The sequence below is a fragment of the Myripristis murdjan genome, chromosome 1 (genome assembly GCF_902150065.1).
Source record: "Myripristis murdjan chromosome 1, fMyrMur1.1, whole genome shotgun sequence".
NCBI lineage: Eukaryota > Metazoa > Chordata > Actinopteri > Holocentriformes > Holocentridae > Myripristis > Myripristis murdjan.
Genome location: NC_043980.1, coordinates 35310052 through 35326427, shown reverse-complemented (window position 1 = coordinate 35326427; position 16376 = coordinate 35310052). Strand labels below are relative to the sequence as shown.

General features: G+C 42.4%; 1 protein-coding gene across 1 annotated transcript; it reads right to left on the bottom strand.

Annotated features, from left to right (window-relative positions):
• Nucleotides 1-3895: 3895 nt before the first annotated feature.
• krt97 (keratin 97) lies at nucleotides 3896-8251 on the bottom strand. Its single transcript, XM_030059633.1, has 8 exons — nucleotides 7735-8251; nucleotides 6954-7036; nucleotides 6541-6697; nucleotides 5708-5872; nucleotides 5458-5583; nucleotides 4904-5127; nucleotides 4663-4703; nucleotides 3896-4409 (listed from the first exon to the last, which is right to left on the bottom strand). Exons 1-8 carry the CDS (start codon nucleotides 8128-8130, stop codon nucleotides 4303-4305), a joined length of 1299 nt encoding a protein of 432 aa, XP_029915493.1. The 5' UTR covers nucleotides 8131-8251; the 3' UTR covers nucleotides 3896-4302.
• Between the last annotated feature and the right edge of the window lie 8125 nt (nucleotides 8252-16376).

Sequence of the window (16376 nt, the reverse complement as noted above, 5' to 3'; positions counted from 1 at the left end):
CTTACTTTAGCATGGCTTCTTCTTTCTCCTCTTCCTCCCTTTGCCGAACCATCACTGCCATGATGATCTTTCTCTCCTCCTCGGTGAGGTGGCTGAGGTCCGGCAGATCCGGCATGGATGGCGGCACGGTGGGTGGGCGAGGGCCGCCTTGGGGCCCCACTGAGGCGGACATCTTTTCCACCACCACCACCCCTCCTCGGCGTGTCGTTTCGGCTGACAGGATCCCCGGAGCGTTTCCGAGCCACACCTCACGACATGGTCCACGGGAAGAGCGGCAGCAGCGGCAGCCGCAGCTCGGGCAAATAGTGCAAGCCGCTCATGGTTGCAGGCACCCACGGTTGTGCTTTTGTTTGTCCTCGTCTTTTTTTCCACCACTCTCGTCGTCCCCCCCCACCCCCCGCCTGCCCGCCTCTCCCCTCCACCGCCGGATTTACGGGGAGCCCATTTCCATTTTCGCGTCGGGAGTTGACTCAAGCTGAGGGGCCACTGGATCACTTGGCCGGTCTGTGGTGCCACCGCCGCCGGACCAGAGCTTGATGTTGGGGCGGTATAGGCGGAGTCCGTACTGCTTCTCTCTCTCTCTCTCTCTCTCTCTCTCTCTCTCTCTCTCTCTCTCTCTCTCTCTCTCTCTCTCTCTGCTCAGTAAACGCTGCTGCTGCTTGCAGAGAGAGGGAACAGTCAGTGGGGATGCAGCCCTTCCTTTAGCGGAGGCGCGCTTACTCATGTGAGAATGGGGTTCTCATCATCATGATAATGAGGACCCCGAGGATGATGATCAACCCCCACCACCACCACCACAACTACACACACACACACACACACACATACACACATTCACTTAGCACACCAAGTTGTAATTCTCATAACCAGCTCTTAACGCCTAATCTGTTACCATTATCTCATACAAACAGCCCAGTCTCACGACACTTGTTACATCGTATTGCTTTTTCGGTTCAAAAGGAGAAAAAGGCCACATTAGGCTCCAGTGGGGGTGAATGTTTCAGCTGTATTTTCCTTTTCCCCCTTTCTATTCTATTCTATTTCTATTTCTATTCCCTTATCAATAAACGTTTCCTCAGCAGACGCGTTCTATGTTTCAGCACCATGGACAGCAGCAGCCGCTCTTCACAACAGTATTGTCTGAAAACATCACTTTCCCCACACAAGTCCATTCTTCCTGCAGTTATATCAGCAATCATAATAAATAACCTGGTTAATAAATCTCAAAGATTTGATATTTGTATGTACCAAACAGAAAAGTAGGTTATCTACCATCCCATTTCAGGCTATGCTTGATTAGGTGCAACTAATCAGACCACAGACAGTTTTTTAATCTATTGTTTCACCTAAATGTGCGTTTTTCAGATTGAATCAATACAGAGATTGAACAACCGAGTTTTTCTTTTATTTGCAGACTGTGAAAGGGTTTTTAATTAGCCTCCACTTTTGTCAACTTAACTTAAATGGGTTGAAATACTGTGTTAGATCAAAAGCCCTCTGTCCAATAGCTACGGAGTTACTGGGCCAGCCCCTCTCAGTTTGTTTGTATTCAGATCCAGACTTCCAGGCTATACCGAGCCGGAGCTGGCTCCCGTTTCCCCCACTGACGTAATGTTAGGTGAGTGGCTGAGTCCATCCAGCAGATGGCAATAGCCTTGCTACTACCACGTCCGTCCAGTGACATCACCGAGGAGGTGACTGTACCGCGGTGACGTCAACTTCCCGTGGTGCAGAATTTTGTCATCATTTAGGTCGTGACTGGGGACCACGAGCCTTGAGTGACACAGTGATGCACTACAGCAGAGGCTGACCACATGCTGCAGCACTGGATATAACTCTTCACTGTATCAGAGTCCCTGTCTCCCGCTGCTTTTTTATGATGTATTATATCTCTAAAGGCACTGAACAGACACTGCTCAGTTCAAGCATTAGGTTACACGTTATGGCAGTGATGGGTTAATGCATAACCTATTAGAGGTGAATGCATGAAAGGGACTGTTAGTATTTAAACCACTGGTTTTGATGCAGAGCAAGGACAAAAGACCACACGACCAACTTTTCAGCGTGTGTTTTGTTTTGTTTTATTTTGTTTTGTTTGGGACAATAAATATCGGTGAGAATGCCTATTGGCACAAAATAAGATATGTAATATGTATGGAACTGAATAGCAATGCAGATGTTTACGAAATCTAAATGTTACTGTTTTGTTAGTAAATGGCTCGAGAGATTAATTTTATTCTCATGGCAGCAGTTATGTTGTCTGAGTTACAGTTTTCAAATGATGAGTAAAATAATCTGGAACAGAATAAAATCATGTTTTTATACACAGCAGCGGAAAAAAAGAAGGTAATTGATCATGTTTACATAACTTTTAGGCAGCATTTTATCTTTCACTGTCCAGATTAATTCATTTTTCAAGGCAAACCGCGCATAAATGCCATAACAATTTCACAAATCGCAAAGTTTTTTTGTTGTTTGTTTTCTTTTTCTTTTTTCATTCATTTTTAAAAACAACAACAACTATTATTATTATTGTTATTGTTATTGTTATTGTTATTATTATTGTTGTTGTTGTTATCATCATCACACATTTCGGGCCATGATTATACCAACCAAGCAATTATGAAGGAGGAATCCCCGCAGGATCAGTTGAGCATTTCAACAAATCCAAGATCTTAGCAAACTGTCACGACTTGGCAATCCTTATTATTGTAAATATACCGCCATCTAGAGGGAGAATGAAAGCACTACATGTACAGTGTGCGTGTGAGGGAGGGAGAAAGGAAAACGAAGTGCCTTTTACATTTAATTCTTTGAAATGAAGTGCTGTTCTATTCCAAATAATAAGCGTTGAGTTAACATTTACAACCAGACCAGATACAATGTGCATAATGAAAGAGGAAACAGAGATGACAAAGACACGTAAAGACATACCAGAGCCACCAATTTAAACCTGTGGCAGATCTTAACATGTATTTATTCAGGCAAGTTCTCAATGCAGACCTTATTTCCAAAACTAATTTGAAAACTCACACTCTCCCACCATGACATAGTGTTGTCAGAATACTATTCACACATTTGCACTCATGCATCTGTCAGTTCAGTGCTAACTGATGGGGTTATGCATCACTGACCAGATTATATGAAATCATGCCTGTGGATAAACTGGATCATAGGACCAGGACTCATACAAGGTACTGGAGAAAGTGACAACAAGAAAAGGAAAAGGTTCAGCAGGCTCTACAGCCTCAAAATTAGCGTTTATGGATCTTGTAATACCATGTTATCATGATTTCTTTGACAATAATATTTTGATATTTAAAAATGAGACATGTAACTCCTCTTGTGTCAAATGAGAGGTGCTATGTGTCAAAACATACCATTCCCTTAAAATATGCTCATATTTTCATTAAGTTGAGAAGTCATACACACCCACATAGGCATAAATCTAAGAATCACAGTGGTTATTAAAAAAATGGAAAGGGAAGACAGTGTAAATAATCTAATGACGAGTGTAAGGGAGACTTTTTCTGTTGATTATTTGGCCTCAGTCCTCCTCGTTCCCTTCCCTTTCTGAGCAAAGGCAATCAAGCGCACAGTGACACCTAATGTTGACATACGGCATTGCATGTAGCAAGTTGCAGGGCAAAAAGGCCTGCTGTAATGATAACCAGAGATAGGACAGACAGAAAAAAAACATGGTTTGTTAGGTAACTTTGCTCATTAAAATTTAGCCAAACTGGCTAAACGCTCATTTAACCCCTTGTTTACAATAGGATATTAACAAATGAGAGGAGATTAATATAAAAAGTGAAGAAAAAATAAGTACTGACACATAATTTGAGTATGTCTCTATGACAATGACACCAGATACAAGAAACACCGGTAAATTCACATTTTAAATCTTTTATTGTTTCATATTTTTGAGCAATACATCCAAATTTCCAGGAGGATCAGGATTGCACAAGTTCACTAAAGACTAAACTTAAACCGCATGGTGAAACTGTGGATGGCGTCTAGAGCTGAACGCTGTGGACACATCTAACAGTACAAAGTAGAGCTGAGCAGTGTTGTGGAATGAGGGCGGGCTCCAGACCTTGATCAAATAAGGACAACAAATAATTTTTTCCCAGTTTGTTTTAGTATTTTTCAGTGTGTACAGATGGGTGTAACCAGCCAAACAGAGAAATACAATGAGGGCCAGAAAAAGAAAGGCGTATTTGAGAAATTAACCTTACGTACTCCCCACCCAACAAACACTAAGAATTATTTGACCCAGGTCTGGTGGCGCGACAGTCTTGTCTACTTCTGGATGACCTCTGTATCCACGTCCTCTGTGCGGGACACCACCTTTCCATCAACCATCTCCTCAATCACTGTCCTCACTCTCTTGGTTACAACTGGTTCAGCTGTGATGAGAGACAAAGTAATCATTATTTAACAATCAAAGTTATCTCAATATACACATTTTTAATTCATTCTAAGAGAGAGTTCCCCCTGGGTCCAGTGGCAAGGGTCTAAACTAGTACACTGGGCACAAATATAAGTGCATTTTACAACTAGTTTTTGTTTGTCTTTGTTTTGGTTCATTTTATTTTCAGCTCATTTAGTGTTTGGCAAGTTGGGCACCATTAAAACTGTGTAATGTCAAAGTGCACTTACGTTTGACTTCAATGACCTCTACCTTCTTCACTGCAGTTCTCCTAGAAGACAAAAGACAGAATTCATGTGATTTTTTTTTTCCCTAGGTGAAATTGCTCTGGTACAAGAAAAAAACTAAGCATCATGTTAATAAGAGTTTGTTCTTATTTTTACCTGCATGATCATTAAAAAAAAGCATTAAACATCTATGATCCTTGGGTAAATCAATCAAATCATTATATGTTTTGCTGAATTTCCTTACTGCACTTCGATCTCTCCATCCAGCAGCCTCCTGTACTCAGCAATCTCCATCTCCAGCCTGGTCTTGATGTCAAGCAGCATCTGGTACTCTTGGGCCTGCCTCTCGATGTCTACCCTGACCTGGCTGAGTTCGGCCTCCAGGCTGTTTACCAGGGCCTGCAGCTGGTTCAGCTGGATGCTGTAGCGGCTCTCTGTCTCGACCAGCTGGCCCTCCAGCGCTGCTTTCTTCACCAGACAAACAGCACAGGGGGAAGGTGAGAAGGCGAGGCAAAACACTCTAACTAGTTATTAAATTAATGGTTCACAAAGTAAACCAGTAGTTTCAAACTGTGACCAATTTCACTGACAGTTATTGACTGTGTCTTACAATGGTGTATACTGTGATGTGTAACATTACAGTTTGGCCTGCAAGCTCAGAATCAAAAAGTGCTCATTTTATTTGATGCACAAAAATGTTGAAAAAAATGCACAAGAATGAACATGCAGTTCCATCTGTGTGTGTGTGTGTGTGTGTGTGTGTGTGTGTGTGTGTGTGTGTGTTGGATCATTCATTACCAGGCTCAGCTGGGACTGCAGCTCTATCTGCAGGGCCTGTAGGGTCCTCTTGAGCTCAGTGATCTCAGTGCGGGAGGTCTGGAGGCTCTCTGTGCTGCTTGCCACCTGCTTGTTCAGCTCATCAAACTGAAATGGGGAAACATTGGTGTTAAACCCCCAAAAATGAACAAAGATTAGAGCTATGCCAAGATGTACAAAATATGTATGTATATAACTAGCAGACATGGTGTGAGCATCTCACTCCCCTCACCTTGCCCTTGTACCAGGCCTCCATATCACGGCGGTTCTTTTCAGTGATGCCCTCGTACTGAGCTCTGACCTCCTCCATGACCCTGGCCAGGTCCTCCTGGGGTGCAGCATCCACCTCCACATTCACAGAGCCGGTGTTCAATTGAGCACGGACAGCGGCAAGCTCCTGCAGGTGGGCACAGAAAATCAAAAGTCAGTAAAAGGTCGCAGGCCACGTGCAAATTGACAGCGGAGGCTGTGGGATGTCCTAGATGAAGAGCTGCAGTTAGTACACACTGTAGAATGCGATCAGCTATGCTATGTATCTCTTCCTACCTAATAAACATGAAGCAAAAATAAATAAAGCAACAAAATAAATGTGTCAAGTGTCTTTCATGGTGAGGTAACGTTTTAAGAGGTCTCACCAAGCATTGCTATAAGTAAACAGACGATAAATCAATTAATTATTATCAAAGAGGCCTTGTAGACATGTGGTGTCGAAGATTAAATTTTTAAGCGACAGTGCCTTGGAGCTCATGCCAAAACTAACTTGAAGGTACACAGCCACAAGGCAAAGGAGACAATCCAAACAAGTTTTGCATGATTTGTTGTTTGCATAAGGGATGCTTCAACAAACGATAATATGCCTTGGGAAACCTGAGGCAAATAATAACCTCATTGTCTGTTGGCAAACAGTTTCCCTGCTGTCATTGTCTGCTGTTCCCAGTACAAACTACTGTGCCATCAAGACCTTTTTTTGGGTTGCCACTGGTGAAATATATAACCTTGAAGATACCAGGGAGCGTTTAAATCTTAAACACAGAGGGAAGTAGAGACAATGTGATGCCATTTCACCTCTGCATGGTTCTTCTTCAGGTAGACCAGCTCCTCCTTCAGGCCCTCGATCTGCATCTCCAGGTCAGACCGGGTCATGGTCAGCTCATCCAGAACCTTCCGCAGCCCGGCGATGTCAGCCTCCACAGACATGCGCAGTGCCATCTCATTCTCAAACCTAACACGTGGAAGAGAGCACCAAGGTTCATGTTACTGTACCTGCTGAAATGTTGTTGGTACCAACAAAACTGATGCGGTGAACCTGCACCAAAAACCAGCTCCACCAGTTTTATTGCTGTGTTGACTTTGACGCCTCTATAGTAACATGTCCACTTAACATGACATTTGGCCAAGGAATGTATGTGTGCCAAACACAGGTGATTCTGTCATTCTAACTTCATTCTAATTCTAAATTTCAGTGACTTTTCACATACTTGGATCTGAAGTCCTCTGCTGCAAGCTTAGCGTTGTCGATCTGCAGAATCAGCCTGGCGTTGTCCAGTGTGGCAGCATTGATCTGAAATACAAAAAAAGAGAACACTGTTACAGATTTCTTACCCTCATACAGTATCATGTCTACCAAGAGGGTGTGTCAGTAATTCAGTATCTCAAATATCTCAATGTGGGCTGGCAGTTATGTTAGCTGGCAGATTTCTTTTCAAACCTGCATACCTTGAAACCTCACTCACTCCTAATTTCCTCATCACGTACTCATCATGTGCTGTGCTGTATCCCCAGGCAGAGTATGTAGGTGGAGTGCCAGCATTATGTCCAAGAGTTTTTTTTTTTACACTAAAGTGTTAATTCCAATGTCTAGGCCTCCCCAAACTAATTATTTTCCTCTTTCAAACACAGAAAAACAAACCTTTGCGCACCTTGTCTCTCAGAAATTTACAATTCAAATGACAGTTGTAATGGTTTTAGCAGTTCACATCCTGAGGGCATTTTTGCCTCAGACCTGACTAAGCTGCTCATCGTACCTCAGTGTGTTTGTCAAAACATGGGAAAAAAATAAAAAAAGAAATAAAGTAACTGTTCTTTATACTGGGTTATGGATGAAATGGGCATACATATTTCCAGTTAACACACTGTTTTGTCTCTCAAATAGAATTTGCTCACCTTTTCAGGCTGACACAAATTTGTGCCAAGTCATACTTTTATGTAGCTTTACATTACAAGTTATTTTAATGGTCTCGGTTTGTTTTGGAACCCCACCTTTCGGCGCAGGTCGGCGATGATTGCCTCATACTTGCTGTAGTCCCTGACAGTCGGTGTCTGCTTCTCGTACCACTGGCGGATTTGAAGCTCCAGCTGCGAGTTGGCTCTCTCCAGGGAGCGCACCTTCTCCAGGTAGGCGGCCAGGCGGTCGTTGAGGTTCTGCATGGTGGCTTTCTCGTTGACTGAAACTGAAAAGCTATCGCTGCCCCCTCCTGTGCTCAGGCCCATGCCCATGCCATAGTCTCCGCCGAAAACCCCGCCGCTCCTGAGGCTGCTGGCGTATGACAATTGGACATTGCCGTCCCCTGCCCCGGCATGGACGCTTGATGCCCGGTGCTTTCTAGAGGACCCTACAGAGTACATAGACGCGGCTCTGCGATAACCGGTGCTCATGGTGATGATTGCAGCGTCGGGTAGCTTTAACAAAAAGTTGGATCTGGCAGACCCCGCGAGTGGCACGAGTGTGTTGGTGCTGAAACAGTCTCAGGAGGATGAATTTATACCTCCCCTCGAAGTGGGAGCGGCTGAGAAAGAGACGCATCGTCGCTCACAGGTTATAGATGCTGATCATTACCAGGTGTGACCACGCAGGGTGTGGTGTGGATTGGCATGCAGGTGAACTGAAGCTGTCACGATACATTTCATTTAAGGCGCGTTGACCGCTCAAGTTATATCTGATAATCAGGTCTCTCTGGTGAATTCCCCAGCACCGTGAAACACAGATAAAAGGCTCACAGATCATCCATGTAAACGTTATGTACACACGTCACAACTCCCTGATGGCAGTGTGCGGGGACACACCTTAAAATAGTGAATAGTGCCCCCAAAAGGCTCATATAGGAATATTACGTTAATATTATTATGGCCTTTTTGTTGGGGAGAGGAATTGTGATATAAAGAGGAACGATAAACAAAATATTGCAAGTGAAACTGTAAAAACTGTTCATATATGTAAAAAAAAAAAAAAAAAAAAAAAGGGCTATCTGAAAATAAACCCCTAGAAGAAGTAATGACTAAAATAAGTGTCGACTACACAGCAAAATGTACACATTTTCTTAGAATTAGTTTTTCTTCCAGCTCTGTGACTTATCTTTAAAGAGTGACAGACAGTGACATATGGTGTTTCTGCCCTGCAGTGAAACAAAGATGTCAGCTTCTTAAGGTCTGTGCAGTATAGTGGATATAATGTAGACCCTGAGAATTCAACATGAGTATTACATTTCTAAAGGTCTCACGTAACCAGTTGTGCATAAATGTAACAAAAGTAGATTTCTCTATCAGGAAGTCTTTCAGGAACAGGGAAGTGGACAAACCTCGACACATCTACAAAGAGCATAAGGAATTAAAAAATGATTGCAAAACCCTATTGTAGAGTTCACAGAGACACACCCTCACACGATTATAACATGCACTTAGATAAAACATTTTCTCTCACACTCAAATCTGCAACATTTTGCGTGACATGACCCACTGATACTAAATACGATACTAAATCCTACACTTATGTCAGTCAAAGTGACATGATCTTATCAAGTGCATGCAGCAGCATTTAAAAATAATACATTGATGTTTAGTTAATTGCTCATAATGCTGTTTGCTGCCCGAGGCTGGTGTTCTGCCACAAGTCATCAGGTGAGGATTTTCATGTTGGTGCACAATTATTTTGACATCAAAAGTGCAATAAATGGCTTGACCTTTCGAGGTTTGAATTTGCATGTGGATTCTCATACACTCTAGAGGATTTGATGTTTTAGTTTTTGAATGTAATCGGCTTTTTCCTGCTTTAACCTGCGATTCCAGGCTCATGCTATATACTGTGGATTAGCTGCAGTGAATCTTTGGTGTTCATATTCAGTGAAATTAAATGAACAGCGTACATTATGAGCTTTTTTTTTTAAGGTTCCCCTTACCTGATGCTGAAGCCATGTTTTCATAGCCTTGTAATTACACAATAGTTTACACTGTGGCTTTGTTGTGTGCTGAGAGGCATTTGCCCGCTGTTCCGCTTTGAAGACAGATGACAAAAAGTTGACAAGAACAATAAACTGTGGACAAACTGCTCTTGCCATATGAAGACATCGCTTGTTTAATATAGTCCTGTCGCTGAGTAAAACTGCATTGTGTTTTTTGTGCCACAATGAAAGAATTCAACCCCCTAATGAAAGCTCACTGGTTTTCTATGGAGCACCTGGCCTTTTCAGCTCAGTGTGTACTTTCTAACAAAAACCCGTGCGCGGATTTCATTCAAAACATGAAAAGTTTCTTACGGCAATTTCATAATTACAGCTTTAACCATCTTTTAAAAAATTCCCTTAATACAATATATTCTGACATGACCAAGGGTTACTCATGTCAGAACAGGTGTGGTCAGATCTGGTTTGATCAAGGCACAGTTGTGTGTGGATTTGCCTGTCAACATGTTTTAATCAGGTAAACTTAACACATACAGGTGCACTGAAGAAGACAGCCACACCACAGGAAAGCATGATACCTGATGCACCAGTGGCATAGGCACAGATCCATCCCCAGTGGAGAGTCCCAGTCATTCACAGTACAAGAGTGTGTGTTAAAACAAGAAAGTCAGTGATTTAATCACAAAATAGAGGAAGATCCCTTCAGTGTTCCAGGGCAGTCTGTCTGTCATCGATGCTTGGAAGGCCTGTAACAGCTCAGAACATGTTCCATAATAAAAATAATTGTGATTATTGGTTGCGGCACTACGTGGGCTCATTGCAAGCCATGTCATGCGAGACTTGTTTTAAGTGATCGATCTCAAAACTGAGCAGGATCCATTTCCCATCAAACATTCTTGTTGTCATAATTAGATTAATCCAAAAACATGTCAGCATATTATTTACAGCGTTAGTAATTATCTTTGCGCACCACATGAAATGGTTCAGTTTGTAGAAACTGGCAGATGTCATTTATGGTGTTTTTCCATTACATGTTATTGACTCTGCTTACTTTTGGTACCAGTTACTTTTCTGGATTTTGTTTTCCATTGCAGACAGTACTGGCTCTTGGTGAAGGCCCATCGGTCACTTGTGGGCATGTTGACTGTTTTTTTCTCTCTTCTCTACCATCGCACCGCAGTGTTAAGACCAACTTGAAATGGCTGCTTCACATGAACAATATTTGTGTGACTAAGGTACTCACTGAAAAACATTTTTTGTAAGAATGGATTATCAGCTATGACACAAGTTTCATGAGTCTTTTGCTAGTATTTCCTGATTGTAAGCAGCGACTGGCAGGGCTTTGCTACCAGCAGCAAGTTTTCCCTACCTTTTTGTTTATGCATGCATGCTATCCTAGTTTTTTCCCTGGGATGGCAAAATCATGACCTAATTGACTTACATTCATTCTCTCCAATCTCTCCCTAATCTTAGCCATAACCACCTTATGCCTAACCCTAACCTTAATCCTAAATGCAAAATGACCATTCAAATGACTTTTGAATGGTCAAAAAAAAAAAAAAAAAAAAAATGGCCTACTTGCAGGGTGCCACTGTTTTATTTTATTTCTGACCAATCAATGGTCTGCAGAATTTCGCATCACTTTTAATATCTGCTCAGCTCACTTGGAAACTCGACTGAGGTGGTTCCAAAAATAATAACCACTACCAGATACTATCCCAAACTTTTGCCCAGTGGAAAACCACAAAAACTGTCTAGAGTTGAGGCAAGTAGAGCCGATACTATGTAATGGAAAAGTGCCAATAGTTGATGGGTGGAGGTAGAGGTATTTTGTTTCCTTCTTGGCTTTGGTCCAGTTTAGAACACAGACAGATGTAGGACGCTTTGAATGAACTCGGCTTCAGTGGTTATATTCACTCAACAATAATTGCATCGTTTAGCCACCCTTTTCACCAAGCATTACTTTCAAATTGGCTCAGGTCCCGCTGAATTAATACAAATGTCCCCAACGGCAAACTGAGAAGTCATCCAAAGCCTTTTCCTCAGTTGTATAAAGCTCTGAAGTGTAGGCAGTTTTAGAATTAGAGCTTTGCAATATAATAATTGTCGTTGTTTTGATCAATTCCAATATATACTGTAAATCCTGCTACCCCAGCAGGGTGAACACAGGAGCTTGAACCAGCACAGGCCTCCACTCCTGCTGTCTTGATATTGTAATTGAGGTTAATCATGTTAAAGCAATGCCTGTGGTCTCTTCCCACCCACCACCCTATCAGCTGCACGCCCTTGCCCCTTAAACCAGCCTCTCTGTTGACCCCTCTAGCTGCCTGGGTAATAATAGGCATTGCCCCGACTTGCCTGACTGTTTCATTGTAAGTATGAGCCCATCCTTGTTTTACGCACAGCGGCGAATGACAACTAAGTGTGGCACTCCTATGGTAATTGTTTTTGTGAGAAACAAGTACTTTAGACCTCGAGGTGCTTTGCCAAATGCCTTGTCAAAGCAGATTATCACAGGGATAATAGTTTTTCAGGCGCCGTCACAGCACTCAGCCTCTGTCATCTGGAAGATAGTCTGTATGCTTTCTTTGCATCTATAGACTACCAAAAAATGCATTGACTCCAATCAGTTTAAACTAGTTTTCAAGCTATACCTCAAGTTGCCAACCCTTGACGGTACAAAAGTAAAGCGTCAAAACACCAAATTACACAAAAGGTCAAAATGCCATCAACAATTCACCTGAAATCCTTTCATTTTCCTGCCAAATGCTGTTCAGCCAAAAACTATTAAAGGTCCCTGATTCGTAATTTAATGTACATGAAACATACAGTAGCAGGAGTCTTGTCTGTGTGAAGCTTTGCAGCAAACTTTCCAAGTCAGTCAGCTGGAACCGCCCTGCCATCTCAGGGTTTAAAACATCTTTGGAATTGACTTGTTAACATGCAAAAGTATTTTTTAATCTCATTGAATACCACGGTCGCCTGTCTTTTTCTCAACCGTGAAGAGTGAAATGTGTGGAATGATGCAAGTCTGGCAACAACTTAGGCTGGCAACCGCAAAATTGTTGGGTCGAGCCAGTTTAGTCTGGCTTGATTAGCATCAAAGTAAGGTGTGGATGCTTTGGCTGATAGTAATCTCTATGTACAGAACGTATATACAGTAATACAGTATATACATCTCTCTCTCTCTCTCTCTCTCTCTCTCTCTCTCTCTCTCTCTCTCTCTATCTTTCTAAACACACACACACACACACACACACACACATACACACGCACGTTTGTAGTCCAAGTGGTTTTGTGAAGGTAAATAATCCATGTGGGGGGTGAAGAGGCACAAATGTAGTCCAGATCTAAACCATCTACAAAAAGTATTGATGTGTGTGTATTGTGTTGAGAAGCATTCAACTTGTGTAGTAAAAGAAATGGAAACAGTTTCTGGCTTGTCTCTAGCTACACTGGAAAACCCCCAAAATTGGCCACCAACTCCAGAGGCTAAATCGTCACCATATGATAGCTGATAGATTCCAAGATTGGGCTGATAGAGGCAAAAGGACATTAGGGGAAGTCATCTGGTTGCCAATGCAAAGCTCGTGGCTCAGATACTGACAGGTTTTTTCTGTCAAAGTTAGGGTTATAAAAATCCCCCAAAACGGACAAGTGAGCAGCCATTGTATTTTGCATATAAAATATTTTTATTTGGTACTCTCCTAAACACCAAACACAGCAAAGGCAGGCTTTAGCATCCAAACTTGTAATGCGTTTTGCCAAAAAAAAAAAAAAAAAAAAAACAGTCCTCCTCAAGCAAAGGAGTTAACATGGGAGATATGTCAGGTGATGCATCATGTGGTCACCTGGGCACACCTCTCTTCCTGCCTGTGGTAGGCTATAAATAGAGCCTCCTTCCTTAGACGTGTAAGCTTGTTTGACTGAAAACGGCTATTTTTTGTCACAACACATTGGATGTTTTGCGTGCTGTAGTCTGTTTTTGCTGTGTTTGGTGTTTGGGATTGTGCCCAGTAAAAAGTATTTTATATGCAAAGTACAATGGCTGCTCATTTGTCCTTTTTTGGATTATTGTTTGCCCAATGAGCACTTGGAGACATCACATTTTTCCCTCTTGGGGTTAGGTTTACATTTGGATGGGCCTTAAGGATTATTGGGGTGTTACTCTGTGCTGCGTGGTTCAAACATGATGATGGGCTTTGAACCCATTGAGTCCCCTTTTTTGACCACAACTGACTAAATGGTCCTTTGAAATGACTGGAAAGTCAGTTCTGGCTTCAATTGTTGCATTACATAAGAGCCTTAAGCCATTTTCCTAAATACTGCACACAGAGACAGTGAGTGTAGTTATCTGTTGATCTATTTCAAATGGTAAGATGACTGAACACCAGTCTGACTTTTAGTAGAAGCTTGAATTGATATCATTGTACTTGAGCACTTGAGTAAATGGCCACAAGAAGGGCTGTCACATGACTGTACCAGGGTTTTTTATAGGTTTGAAAAGTCACAGTATTATTCTTCCTATTTCCTGTTTCTTCATCTGTACAATAGCTTTGTACTGCAACTTTAAGCATATGAAACATGCTTAAGCTAAACACAGTACAGTCTGGTAAAGAGTTTATATGAAGATAATCCCCTCTACAGTTCTGGATTTGAATCACAATACCTTACAAACCGGGACTCAAGTGGCTTGCGTCATGATATCATGTAGGAACAAAGGCCTCCTGGCATGATTTTGTCCATAATTGTTACTGAATAGTGCTAACCTGTTGTGGGCATCTCCAACCTGTTTTTTCCCCCCTTTCTTTCTGGAATCCACCTTAGGTCTGCACAAACATGAATTATGAAGGATCATGTGAGTAATGATCAAAGTACTTGCTCACACCCACCCTCAAAAGGACTGGTAGTAGAGGAATGCAAAGTCACAGAGGTTAAGAACAAGTGGTAAACCCATAATCTGGGCCCCACTTGTTTTGTTTTCATTCCCTTCACTGCCTCTGAAACACATCAGGCTGGGTAGGGATGTTTTTGTACTGCAGTTTCAGTGTAAGGATGTCAAGATGTAATGATAACAGCCACGCAGAAGTAGCTAATTTACATGTCCATCTCTGCTACCAGACCGTGACCAAAACAACAAGCCACTACCTGCCCTGCCTTGTAACCCTCAGTTAATCCCCTGCCTAAAACCTCCTGCGAATGTCATGCGACGGAGACCGTTTTGTGGATCTTGTGGGAGCAGCTTGACAGTAAGAAACAGGCTGGGTTGCATTCCCTGTTTAGTCGTCACAACGGGATTCATCTGGCCCAGACGTTCAGAACAAAACTTACTGCAACGCCCTAACAGGTATTGTGTTTCCAGGATTTTATCTAACGGCATTATTAATCGTCACCATCATCAACACCCACTCTTTGGGTTGCTGAGTGGGTGTGGGATTGTAAATGACGGTAAGTGTTCCTCCAGTCTTGTGTGGCCCTGTGTTTGTTCTCAGACAGCATGCATGCATAAGTAAAAAATTCACAGCTTTCACTTTCGTGAGGTGGACAATTCAACTCTCTTTCTCTTTCTCTTACTCTCTCTCACTTTGACATTCACATGGCGGAAAACCACAACCATGACAATCTCTGAACAAAAGAAAGTCAGCTGGCTGCTCCTCTCTACTTTCCAATTGTTTCCTTAGAAAAAGAATGAGGCGCCCAATATTTGTACAAGGATTGTAACCGATCTAAATGCAAGCATGGTAGTCTGAACTGATAATCCCTAGATCCTAGTCTTTTAGATATTTACCTAGGAAGTCATGCAACAAGCAACTCTCCAGCCTGTTTCCTAGAAGTTTCTTGTTTAAAAAGAAAGCTCTGGGCAAAACTATATGGAAAGTCAGAACAGAGATGAAGCTAATGACAGGATTGTTTCAAGTAATTTATGGCTCCGTTTATCCTTAAACATTCATTGCCATCTTTGTCACGCCCTAGCATAACTACACACACATCTTATCATAACACTCTACCTGTTTAGTTTGTTTTTGATTTTGGCACTGATGCCTTTTTGTCTGCTATGCGAGATGAAATGATAAAAGAAGGCACTTATGGAAAATTCTGAATGGTATGGAAGCCCTAATTCACAGCTGCTTAAACAATAGGCAGTAAAACCCATGCTAGGTAATCAGGCATTGCACGCATGCACAGCAACAAGAATATTCAAGACACTAGAACATTTTACAGATGATGCCTTTGCTCCAGACAGCCAGACACAGACACTCAGTTATTTTCTCAACCAGTCCAACGAAGTCATTGGGCAATGGGTAACTCTGCACAGAGAGTAATGTTTATTGGTTAGAAATTGCCAGTGTACAGAGCCATTGATTCCACATGAATTATAGCATTTATAGCCACTGATTAGAGCACTGCTCACACACATATACACACTCACACACACACACACACACACACACACACACACACACACACACACACACACACACACACACACACACCTCCTGTCGTGTGTGCCCCTGAACATTCCCTCCACAGCTTGTTTGAAAGCAGCTCAGTAATCCTGGATCAGAGAGTACAAAGGGCCTCAGAGAGCTGGTGATGTAAGCGCTGTGTCCAGTGCTTACCCCACTGGTCTCCCCTCTGCCAGAGGCTGCTGATGTGGGTGGGGGATACCCCTGTCATGCCGACCCCTGCGGCACTGACTGACACATATAGTGAGAGCGACAGTCA

Excerpts from the sequence above, each read along its gene's own strand:
- krt97 (XM_030059633.1), bottom strand. The coding sequence starts at position 8,130 with ATGAGCACCGGTTATCGCAGAGCCGCGTCTATGTACTCTGTAGGGTCC. Across the intron at positions 5,584-5,707 it reads AGGCCTGGTACAAGGGCAAG|TTTGATGAGCTGAACAAGCA; the intron begins GTGAGGGGAGTG and ends TCCCCATTTCAG. Across the intron at positions 4,704-4,903 it reads GATGGAGAGATCGAAGTGCA|GAGAACTGCAGTGAAGAAGG; the intron begins GTAAGGAAATTC and ends TTTGTCTTCTAG.